Source organism: Notolepis coatsorum (genome assembly GCF_963971535.1).
Source record: "Notolepis coatsorum genome assembly, chromosome: 1".
In the NCBI taxonomy this organism is placed as follows: domain Eukaryota; kingdom Metazoa; phylum Chordata; class Actinopteri; order Aulopiformes; family Paralepididae; genus Notolepis; species Notolepis coatsorum.
Window position 1 is genome coordinate 59959254 of NC_140165.1, and position 12500 is coordinate 59971753.

Here is a 12500-nt window from a genome sequence, read left to right on the forward strand (position 1 = left end):
GTTGCAGATGTGGCACATAAATGAAGCACGTATACTACTTTTGCAATGTAGTTAAATAAAAGTTGTGAAAATGTGGTTGCGTGTTGTGTCAAGTGTACATATATTCATAGCACGGGGAGGCGCCGTGGCAGTCCGGCCCATGGCCCCTTGGGTTTCTGACAATGTGGCCCCCTGAACAATTTAGTTGAATAGCCCTGATCTATAGTGTCTGGTGAACAGAAGGCCACGCCCCCTCAGCAGCATCTATAGTGTCTGGTGAACTGAAGGCCACGCCCCCTCAGCAGCATCTATAGCAGTGGTCACCAACCCGTCGATCTTTGAGACTGTCCCTGTAGATCTTTCCATGAAAAAAAAAAAAAATCTTACCCTGAGAGTCCACATTACAGTTCTACTTTTGTTTTGATGTGAAAAGTGATGCTGCACTTAGCACTGACTGAGAAAGTACACATACAGTTCTACTTTTGTTTTGATGTGAAAATGATGCTGCACTTAGCACTGACTGCACTTAGCACTGACTGCATTTAGCACTGACTGAGAAAGTACACATTACAGTTCTACTTTTGTTTTGATGTGAAAAGTGATGCTGCACTTAGCACTGACTGAGAAAGTACACATTACAGTTCTACTTTATAAAATGCTAATTGTAAATATGTTTGTCAATGTTAATAATATGAGAAAGTCCACATTACAGTTCTACTTTTGTTCTGATGTGAAAAGTGATGCTGCACTTAGCACTGACTACACTTAGCACTGACTGAGAAAGTATACATTACAGTTCTACTTTATAAAATGCTAATTGTAAATATGTTTGTCAATGTTAATAATATGAGAAAGTCCACATTACAGTTCTACTTTTGTTCTGATGTGAAAAGTGATGCTGCACTTAGCACTGACTGCACTTAGCACTGACTGAGAAAGTACACATTACAGTTCTACTTTATAAAATGCTAATTGTAAATATGTTTGTCAATGTTAATAATATGAGAAAGTCCACATTACAGTTCTACTTTTGTTTTGATGTGAAAAGTGATGCTGCATAAGATGACTGCACTTAGCACTGACTGAGAAAGTACATAATAGTTCTACTTTGACGTTTTAATGTTGGACCAAAGCATTGCATGTAATTAGAATACAGGCAAATAAAAGTCATTTAGTTTAAAGTACAATCTTGGCTGTCTTTTTCTCTCAACGCTTCAATAGGTAGATCTTGCCTTCACCAAAAAAAAAAAAATGATCTTGGGCTTAAAAAGGTTGGTGACCACTGATCTATAGTGTCTGGTGAACAGAAGGCCACGCCCCCTCAGCAGCATCTATAGTGTCTAGTTGTAAACAGAAGGCCTGGTCACAGCATGGTGATGAACCACCTTAACTTTTTTCTAACTTTTCTCCTGGTCCAAAGTGTCTAAAATTACTTTCAGATTATAACACTCGATATACATATCTGACAATATACAGCAAAATATGTTTAAATACTTTTTATAGACCGAACCTTTATCTTACTCTTTGCCCCCCCCCCCCCCCCCCCCTCTCTCTCTCTCCAGGCTCTCCTCCATGCAGACTCTCTCCAGAGAACCCACCAGGTGGCGCTGTCCTTGCAGCAGAGAGCAGAGCTGCTGGTCAGGTTAGTAGTGCAGTCGGTTCTCTCAGCCCTGACCAGGTTATTAGTGATTCAATATTCTCCTTTGATAATATTACTGCATTGCTTGTTTATAATTCAATGGTATGATATTTTGACTTAGACAGAAGTGAATGAGGGTGAGAGTGAATGAGGGTGAGAGTGAATGAGGGTGAGAGTGAATGTGAGGGTGAGACTGAATGAGGGTGAGAGTGAATGAGAGTGAGAGTGAATGATACTTCTGGTCAATATTTACTCATCACTGGTCTTCATTTTACTCTACCTCTATCAAGAACAAATGCACTTAAGAGAACCGTAATATAGCTGCTGCATACTGGAATTGTATACCTGTGAAGATAATGGCAACACATTTACTTTTAAGAAAAAGTTGAAGGATGCTGTTATGAATGGTGAAATACAGTTGAGTTACTGATTTATTTAGTTAGTATTGTTAGTTTACTTAGTATAGTATTTGTGGTTGGAGCCTTTGTGTGTTTTTTTTTGTGCGATTTTGAAGATGTTGAGAATGTTCTTAGTCTAAGGTGTTTCTTATGTTTTTATTGTTTTTTTGTTACTGTAATGCAATGTACTGTAATGTTGTAGGTTGTGTGTTAGGACCCCAGGAAGAATAGTCTTTCACCCATGGGTGTAGAGACTAATGGGGATCCATGAATAAACAAATAAACAAATAAACTGCTGTCTACAAAACCCATTCACAACAACTCAGCTCACTGTGTCTGCAGGGCGGGCCACTACGACCCCGAGGCTGTGAGGGCCTGCGCCCAGACGGTGGCGCTACACTGGCAGACCCTGATGCTGAGAGTGGAGGACAGACTGAAGCTGGTGAACGCCTCCGCTGCCTTCTACCGCACCTCCCAGCAGGTAGATTATACCTGTCATAAAGAGCACTGTCACCTGACAGCAGGAAGGCTATACCTGTCATAAAGAGCACTGTCACCTGACAGCAGGAAGGCTATACCTGTCATAAAGAGCACTGTCACCTGACAGCAGGAAGGCTATACCTGTCATAAAGAGCACTGTCACCTGACAGCAGGAAGGCTATACCTGTCATAAAGAGCACTGTCACCTGACAGCAGGAAGGCTATACCTGTCATAAAGAGCACTGTCACCTGACAGCAGGAAGGCTATACCTGTCATAAAGAGCACTGTCATAAAGAGCACTGTCACCGCACAGCGGAAAGGCTATACCTGTCATAAAGAGCACTGTCCCGTAGGCTATACCTGTCATAAAGAGCACTGTCCCGCAGGCTATACCTGTCATAAAGAGCACTGTCCCGCAGGCTATACCTGTCATAAAGAGCACTGTCCCGTAGGCTATACCTGTCATAAAGAGCACTGTCCCGTAGGCTATACCTGTCATAAAGAGCACTGTCCCGCAGGCTATACCTGTCATAAAGAGCACTGTCCCGCAGGCTATACCTGTCATAAAGAGCACTGTCCCGCAGGCTATACCTGTCATAAAGAGCACTGTCAGCTCCCAGCAGGTAGGCTATACCTGTCATAAAGAGCACTGTCACACCACACAGCAGGAAGGCTATACCTGTCATAAAGAGCACTGTCACCTGACACAGCAGGAAAGCTATACCTGTCATAAAGAGCACTGTCACACCACACAGCAGGTAGGCTATACCTGTCATAAAGAGCACTGTCACCTCACACAGCAGGAAGGCTATACCTGTCATAAAGAGCACTGTCACCTGACAGCAGGTAGGCTATACCTGTCATAAAGAGCACTGTCACCTGACAGCAGGTAGGCTATACCTGTCATAAAGAGCACTGTCACCTCACAGCAGGTAGGCTATACCTGTCATAAAGAGCACTGTCACCTGACAGCAGGAAGGCTATACCTGTCATAAAGAGCACTGTCACCTGACAGCAGGAAGGCTATACCTGTCATAAAGAGCACTGTCACACCACAGCAGGTAGGCTATACCTGTCATAAAGAGCACTGTCACCTGACACAGCAGGAAGGCTATACCTGTCATAAAGAGCACTGTCACCTCACACAACAGGTAGGCTATACCTGTCATAAAGAGCACTGTCACCTCACACAGCAGGAAGGCTATACCTGTCATAAAGAGCACTGTCACCTCACACAGCAGGAAGGCTATACCTGTCATAAAGAGCACTGTCACCTGACACAGCAGGAAGGCTATACCTGTCATAAAGAGCACTGTCACCTTACACAGCAGGAAGGCTATACCTGTCATAAAGAGCACTGTCACCTGACAGCAGGTAGGCTATACCTGTCATAAAGAGCACTGTCACCTGACAGCAGGTAGGCTATACCTGTCATAAAGAGCACTGTCACCTGACAGCAGGTAGGCTATACCTGTCATAAAGAGCACTGTCACCTGACAGCAGGTAGGCTATACCTGTCATAAAGAGCACTGTCACCTCACACAGCAGGAAGGCTATACCTGTCATAACATGACAGCAGGAAGCCTTCTTCTTCTTCTTTCGTGTAATGTCAGAGGTCCAACTCCGTATCTTGTAGCCATGCCCTTAACTCTGGTCCCACATCAAAGAGGCTGGCTTCCGAGGGTGGTCTGTATAGGGGGCAGATGGTCAGGATATGCTCGACAGTCTGCTCAGGGTCTCCACACTCACATGCAGCGCTGTCTGCCAGGCCCCACTTCTTTAATGATGCTTTAAAGCGACCGACCCCAGATCAGTTCAGCAGAACCCATTGCCGGCGTGGAAGATCGTCTCCTGGATCCCAGATGTAGTGGTGGATACGGGTTGGCCCAGCACTCTCCCACTCTCTCTTCCAGGCTGCCGCCAGCCATCCATTTCTGGATAGGTCCTCAGTGGTGGAATGGAGCATCTCTTGTGCCGCCTTGTTGTAGGGGTGGCGGGACTTGAGTCTGCTCATAGGTGCTGTTGTTGTTGTGGTGTTATGTAGGGTGTGCCAGTCATGCTTCACTGCTTTCCTTGCTAGGGCGAGAGTGGCAGCCTCTCGTCGTAGGCCAGCTGGTGCGATTCCTGCAAGGACTGGCAGCAGGAAGACGGGTGTAGATTGCAGGCATCCAGTGATGATCCGGAGGGCGTTGTTAGTAGCCGCATCAACTTTTTTCACTGGGGCACAGTACTCCGCTGCCGAGAAGACCAGGGCTTGGGTGGATATCCGAAGGGTCTTGGCAGTGGCTCCCCAGGTTGTACCAGCGAGGCGTCGGATCAGCGCAACCCTTGATGTTGTCTTTGCCCGTGATCTGTCATAAAGAGGTTGTACACTTGAAAGCATTAATAATTGACGATGGTTGCTAAGAGGTTAGAGGAGCGAGATTGTGATGTAAAGGTTGCTGGTTTGGATTCCCTGCACCTGGCCCCGTCCTCTGGTTGTGCTTTTGAGTTTCACAAGCTTGCTAACAGCAAGGTGAGCTGTGTGTGTGTGTCTGTGTGTGTGTGTGTGAGAGAGTGTGTGTGTGTGTGTGTGTGTGTGTGTGTGTGTGTGTGTGTGTGTGTGTGTAGGTGTGTGTGTGTGTGTGTGTGTGTGTGTGTGTGTGTGTGTGTGTGTGTGTGTGTGTGTGTGTGTGTGTGTGTGTGTGCGCGCGTGCGTGCGTGCATGCATGCATGCGTGTGCATGAGTGTGAGTGTGTGTGTTTACCCCCAGGTGTGTGTTAATGAGGTCAGTTTGTTCTATGCAAATGCAGTGGTGGCATGTTTCTACTTGGAAGTCATTCTCAGTGTCAGTATGTTCAGTATGTACACACACATATATACATACATACACACAAATTGACATACACACACATGCACACACAAACACACACACACATGCACACATACACACACAAATATGTTCACACACAAACACACACATACACACACACATAATATACATACACACGTACACATAGACACACACACACACACATACAGTCACACACACACACACACACTCACACACACACAGCCTCTAACAAATCCATTTTTCATGTGAGCCTAGTTTTCAGATGAACATGGGATTCTGGGTAACATTGAAGTGACCCTGACCTCCTCATCCAGTCCTTCCTGCGCCTCAGTTACACCTCCATGATCACTACATATATTTATTTGCATCTCTATTTTAGGGTTAGGTTAGGTTTGGGTAGGTTAAGTTAGGTTAGGTTAGGTTTGGGTAGGTTAAGGTTTGGTTAGGGTTAGGGTAGGTTTGGGTAGGTTAAGGTTTGGTTAGGGTTAGAGTTTGGTTAGGGTTGGGTTAGGGTTAGGTTGAGATTGGTTTTTGGTTATGTTAGGGTTGGGTTGTGTTAGGTTTGGCTAGATTTAGGTTGGATTAGAGCTAGGTTGGGTTAGGTTAGGATGGACATGAGGTTAAGTTAGGTTGGGTTCGGTAAGGATAGGTTGGGTTAGGAGGTTAGGTTGGGTTAGGTTAGGTTAAGGTGGACATGAGGTTAGGTTTGGTGAGCTTACACCAGTGACCTTACACCAGTGAATTCAATGATTGTACTTGAGGCTATGACTGACACAGATTTGACAATGATTTGGGGATGAGATGTCTGACTAGCAGCCTTTCTGTCCAACATACTGTACTGTCAGATCACATGTTTGTTAACCACATACAAAGTAATTGACAGAAAGGCTTGCTAGCATGAAATTAGCTTTCTGGATCCTTGTCACTGGCATCAGTCAGGTGACAGGTGGCATCAGTCAGGTGACAGGTGGCTGTTAATGTTGAAAACATTCAGTGGTTGTTCTTCCACATCGTGTCTTAAAGCCGCTTAACACAGACCTACTCCTTGATTATCCCGTACATGTAATTGGCATAAAAACACTATACGTTTTATCAGTGCTTGACTTTATGGGTTTCTCTGATGTCATTCTGTATGGGCCCCCCTGGGTATGGCCCCCCTGGGTCCCTGTTGGCGCAGGGCCTGGGACAGCATGTTGCAAAACCTGGAGTGAGGGTACAGCCTGGATGAGGACTGGTTTTGCATTATGGGATCCATAGTTTAATGGAACGTGTATATGTAGTGTACTGTACTGTTCTGTTTGTGCTACCAGGGGCTAGATCCACAAAGAATGGATTGCACAGTGTTAGTTGCACCCTTACTTACAATTCATTATGAATTGAAAATTGGGGACCCTGATGTAAACAAGACGAATGTCTTTCTCTGGTCTGCATCCCCTTAACACTTTGAGTGCCACTCACGAGATTTCTCGGGTTTTTAATAGTGACGTAGAATGCCACTCACGAGATTTCTCTGATTTTTTTTATTTTTTTTGCGATCTGAAAAATTATTGCATCACCCGAGCCTACCCGAGTATAGCCGAGGGGCGCCGGCGATCACTGTGGAAAAAAGCGCCCCCCGTCGTCTCCCAGATGACATAAGTGATTTTGGAATGGACTCAATGAAAATGAATGCGGAAAAAAATCCGGTACTCCACATGATCCAGCCGGGGTTACCAGAGTTCATTCTGGAGCCTCAGAGCCCCGCGGATCATGGAGTTCTACTGTATCGCGTTGGATCCATACACGTATCGATTTTTTCGAATGGTGATCAGGAATTGGAATATACCAGTTGGATACCATCTGATGTCAGGTAAGGACTCTATGTTATCAGTGGTAGGATAATCAGAGTAAGTTTGATGAAGTTATAAGCTGTTTTGTGAAATGTCTTCTTTCGGTTTCACTGTAAAAGTCTGTGAGGAAATCAACGGAGCGATTATCAGTGCGTGGCCGTAATGTGCTTGCGTGCACGTATAATATTGATCATCTAGCGTTTATTTGAAAACGATTCATAAAAAGGCAGACGAATATCAACGTTGTGGAATATTCCACTAAAAGACGATTTTCATAGAATGCTCCAGAATGAGCTGTTTTTTATATCAAAACGGGGGCTTTTCTAACTGCTCTGAAACGGAAACGACGCGATAAAAAAACAATCTGCCTTCACAGCACTGACTGGAAAATAGTCTTTGATAATGCGATGGGCAGATTAGACACATAGCCATAATTTAAAACATAGATTAGGCGATATTAACGTTAACATTGGCGCCGATGGTGGCATTCAAGCGGTAAAACGGAAAACCAGGCGTGGCGCTCAAAGTGTTAACAATTGTGTGTATTGAGCCGTACTGTATTGTACCCATTCTGCAATCTGTTAATTGATTGAATGAATGAACATTTTATTAACAGATTGCAGAATGGGTACAATACAGTACGGCTCAATACACACAATTGTTAACTCATTCAGCGCCAGGGGTCGCTGTCTACGTTCTGGCTAGAACGCCATCGCTTTAATCAATGGGGAGACTGCGAAATTTGTGAGTGCTTAAAATATATCTTATATTATTGCTATGGGTCTAATAACACCGTTGATTGTCAGTGAGTTGCTTCTGGTCAACATGCAAAAAACAGATTGTTTTTTCATCCGTACATTTCCGTTTTATACCGTTTTGAATACGAGTATAGTTTTGGTGATTTTTAGTAATCCCAGGAAAAGACGCGATAATAGCGTTTTAGTGGAATCCACTTATTTATCATGTTGTAATTTTTCGCCTGATTATCGAATCTTCCTGAAATCAACGCTAGATTATTGTTAATATCCTTCCTCATGCAAGAATGAGATGGGGCTTGTAGCGGGGCGCTCCCCCCCCCCCAACCGCAGCCAACGGTAAACAGCCACACACAGTCCACACAGACAGCTTCGATCATGGGAGAAAGAAAGATCAGATCAACGCAAGATTTGATATATAGTGTTCTTACCTTGTCTCTGATGTAATGCAAAAAAAAGTATCCAATTATCTGATCGCCATTCCAAATACTGCTCCCGTCCCACGTTGTCCGGTATTGCATATGAAGGGGGGGGGGGGGGGGGGGGGGGGCAGCCTTGCAGATGTATCGTTGTAAACGCTCGTCCTGCCGGAGTATTTAAACCCGCCGGCACGGCTCAGATCGGCCCAGAAAAGAAACAACATTATTTCGAATGGAGTGCAATACCGGCTGGAAGGCGTAGGCGGCGGTATTTGCCCTTTTGCAAGCTCAGACCCATTCCCAATGATAACATCAGGCTGGATGGATGAAGAATGAATGTATATAGCTAATAAAAGAAATAACGATTAAAACCCGACTTTTCTCGTGATTGGCGCTGAACGGTTCGCGAGTTAACCCGACTTTTTCCGTGATTGGCGCAGAATGAGTTAATGAGATGCAGACCAGAGAAAGACTTTCGTCAGGGTCCCTCATTTTCAATTCATAATGAATTGTAAGTAAGGGTGCAACTTGCACCGTGCAATCCATTCTTTGTGGATCTAGCCCCAGGTGTGTGGTGTTCTGGAAAGCCTGGAACAGGAGTACAGACAGGATGGGGACTAGTGTTGCATTGTGGGAACTGTAGTTGAATGTAATGTGTATCTGTAGTCTAATGTGTTATCTATTCTGCCAGGTGTGTGGTGTTCTGGAAAGCCTGGAACAGGAGTACAGACGGGATGAGGACTGGTGCGGAGGAGGAGAGAGGCAGGGGAGTAGAGGACAGCCTGAACATCTCATACCTCTCATCAACAAACACATGGAACAGAAAGAGGCCTTTCTCAAGGTGAGGAGGAGAGGAGAGGAGGAGAGGAGGGGCAGGGGAGTAGAGGAGAGGAGGAGAGGAGGAGGAGAGGAGGAGGAGAGGAGAGGAGGAGAGGAGGGTAGGAGAGATGAGAGGAGAGGATGAGAGGAGAGGATGAAAGGAGGAGAGGAGGGTAGGAGAGAAGAGGAGAGGAAGAGAGGAGGAGATGAGAGAAGAGGAGAGGAAAACAGCAGGGGAGGGGAGGAGAAGAGGTCAACCAGCCAGTCAGTCAGTAGTTAGTTAGTTACTAGCAGTTAGTTAGTCTGTTAGACCGTTAGCTAGTTAGATAGTTAGTTAGTTAGTTAGTTAGTTAGTTAGTTAGTTAGTTAGTTAGTTAGTTAGTTAGTTAGTTAGTTAGTTAGTTAGTTAGTTAGTTACATACTAGTTAGTTAATTAGTTAGTTGGTCACTTCATAGTTAATTAGTTAGTTAGATAGTTGGATCATTTGTTAGATAGTTAGTTAGTTAGTTAATTAGTTAGTTAGTTACTTAATAGTTAATTAGTTAGTAGATAATTAGTTAGTTAGTCAGTTAGTTCATGGTAGTTAGTTAATTAGATAATTAGTTAGTTAGTTAATTTGTTTGATAGTTAGTTAGTTAGTTAGTTAGTCAGTTAGTTAAGACTAGTTAGTTAGTTAGTTAGTTCGTTAGTTAGTTAGTTAGTTAGTTAGTTAGTTAGTTAGTTAGTTAGTTAGTTAGTTAGTCACTGAGTAGTTTGTTAATTCGTTTGTTGGTTTGTTAATAGTCCGTCTGTTAGTTAGTTAGTTAGTTAGTTAGTTAGTTAGTTAGTTAGTTAGTTAGTTAGTTAGTTAGTTAGTTAGTTAGTTAGTTAATTAGTTACTTAATAGTTAGTTAGTTAGTTAGTTAGTTAGTTAGTTAGTTAGTTAGTTAGTCACTGAGTAGTTTGTTAATTAGTTTGTTGGTTTGTTAATAGTCCGTCTGTTAGTTAGTTAGTTAGTTAGTTAATTAGTTACTTAATAGTTAGTTAGTTAGTTAGTTAGTTAGTTAGTTAGTTAGTTAGTTAGTTAGTTAGTTAGTTAGTTAGTTAGTTAGTTAGTTAGTTAGTTAGTTAGTTACTTAGTTAGTTACTTAGTTAGTTACTTAGTTGTTAGTTAGTTACTTAGTGAATCTTGTGTCTCTAGGCCTGTACTCTGGCCAGACGGAACGCAGAGGTTTTCCTGAAGTACATCCACCGCAACAGTGTCACCATGGCAACCATCTCCGGGCACAGTGTCACCGTCTCCGGGGTGACAGGGGTCACAGAGGTCACCGGACATTCCAGAGTCCCAGAGCAGCAAGTCAAGGGTGAGAGCGCACACACACACACACACACACACACACACACACACACACACACACACACCACACACATGCATGTGCACGCACACATACACACGCACACACACATACATACACAGAGAAAGTGTGCATATGTGTGTGTATACATATATATATATGTATATATGCGTGTGTCTGTGTATAATATGTGTGTATATATATGTTTGTAAAAATGTGTATATATGTGTGTGTGTGAGTGTGTGTGTGTCTTTGTGTATATATATATGTGTGTGTGTATATGTATATAAATGTGTATATATGTGTGTGTGAGTGTGTGTGTCTATGTGTATATATATGTGTGTATATGTGTATATATATATATATATATATATATATATATATATATATATATATATATATATATATATATATATATATATATATATATATATATATATATATATATATTAGGGGTGCACCGATATATCGGTCGGGTATCGGTATCGGCCGATAAGTGCCTTGTTGACTGCTATCGGCCTATCGGCCGATAAGCTCAAATGTGCCGATAGCAGTCGCCGATAAATACCCATCAATTTGTGTAGCGTCAAAAGGCAAAAAAAAAAAGTTCACTCGCGCGATCTACCTGCACAACGCCCGCCTTCCCCCACACACACACACAATCTACTGCATCAAAGTAACTACTTATGATTAACAAGGCATTCGTTTTGTGGCATTAGCGTTATATAGTTAGTGTTACACGGACAATAACATCAGCATATTATTATTACCCATAGCAGCAAGGCATTACTCCGAGTCCGTTCATTAGCTCGGTTCCATTCCGTTGCTCATTCCGTACCCAACTACACATTCTGCAATCTGTTAATAAAGTTTTCAACCAGACAAATGTATAGAAAGGCTTTGTTTTATTATAACATTTGTTGCAGTAAAATCATTATGTCTCATTTGGTCATGCGTGGAGCGCCGGTCGGCGGGCCGGGCAGCTAACGTAGCTACGTTATTAGCTATTAGATGCAAGACTAACGTTACTGGTGAAAATGTGATTTGCGTTGGAATACTCCTTTGTCAACTTGCTGTACTTTGCTTGCAGGTCTGCAGTCATTATTGCTGCATTATGAATAGCCGCAACTTTAGCCAAGGTAACGTTATGGCTAAACCTTTAACAATAGTTAACGCTAGCTTTCGGTTAGCTGTTCAATGCTATTAATAACACAACTCCCCGTCAACACCCTCTCTCGGGAAGATGGCATTTAAGAAAGTATCTGCTGTTAAAATGAAGTGTTACACGTTCAATAACAAGCATATTATTTACCCGAAGATAGCAGTAAACAAGGCATTACTCCGTTAGTACGTTCATAGCTCGGTTCCATTCCGTTGCTCATTCCGTACCCAACTACACATTCTGCAATCTGTTAATAAAGTTTTCAACCAGACAAATGTATAGAAAGGCTTTGTTTTATTATAACATTTGTTGCAGTAAAATCATTATGTCTCATTTGGTCATGCGTGGAGCGCCGGTCGGCGGGCCGGGGAGCTAACGTAGCTAAGTGTGTTCTGCTCTCGCAAACAGAATGCCCGGAAGTAGAAACATTTATAAACGCTTGCCGATTGGTGGTAAGGACAGCAGGAGGTGGGTGCTAGCGGTCACCGGTGTGGCGTAATTGGCCGAATCGACTGTCAATCAAAATGGTTCCATTGCATTGGTTGAAAGCTCTGGTTGAGAGAATAGTATCCTGCTGCAGGCCGCAAGAATGGTTCCATTGCATTGGTTGAAAGCTCTGGTTGAGAAAATAGTATCCCTCTGCAGGCCGCAAGACGATACTGGGAGAGAGATAGTGATACCATAAACATATTTCTTGATGTTTCCTTTTTTTAAGTAAGTAAAGAGGCCTACAAATACAAACATACACATACAAATATACAGTAGTTTCATTAAAAAAAAATTAAAAAAATTTAAAAAAAAAAAAAAAATTTTACAAATACTTATATACAAATATACAAATATCGGTATCG

At 42.9% G+C, this 12500-nt stretch overlaps 1 protein-coding gene across 1 annotated transcript in view; it reads left to right on the forward strand.

Annotated features, from left to right (window-relative positions):
- The window catches only part of LOC311234607 (kalirin-like), a 225865-nt gene that overhangs the window by 59155 nt on the left and 154210 nt on the right, over positions 1–12500 (forward strand). Inside the window, 4 exon segments of the mRNA XM_084321852.1 lie at positions 1542–1621; positions 2359–2497; positions 9025–9174; positions 10334–10496. Of these exon segments, the coding sequence (XP_084177978.1) occupies positions 1542–1621; positions 2359–2497; positions 9025–9174; positions 10334–10496 (532 nt within the window).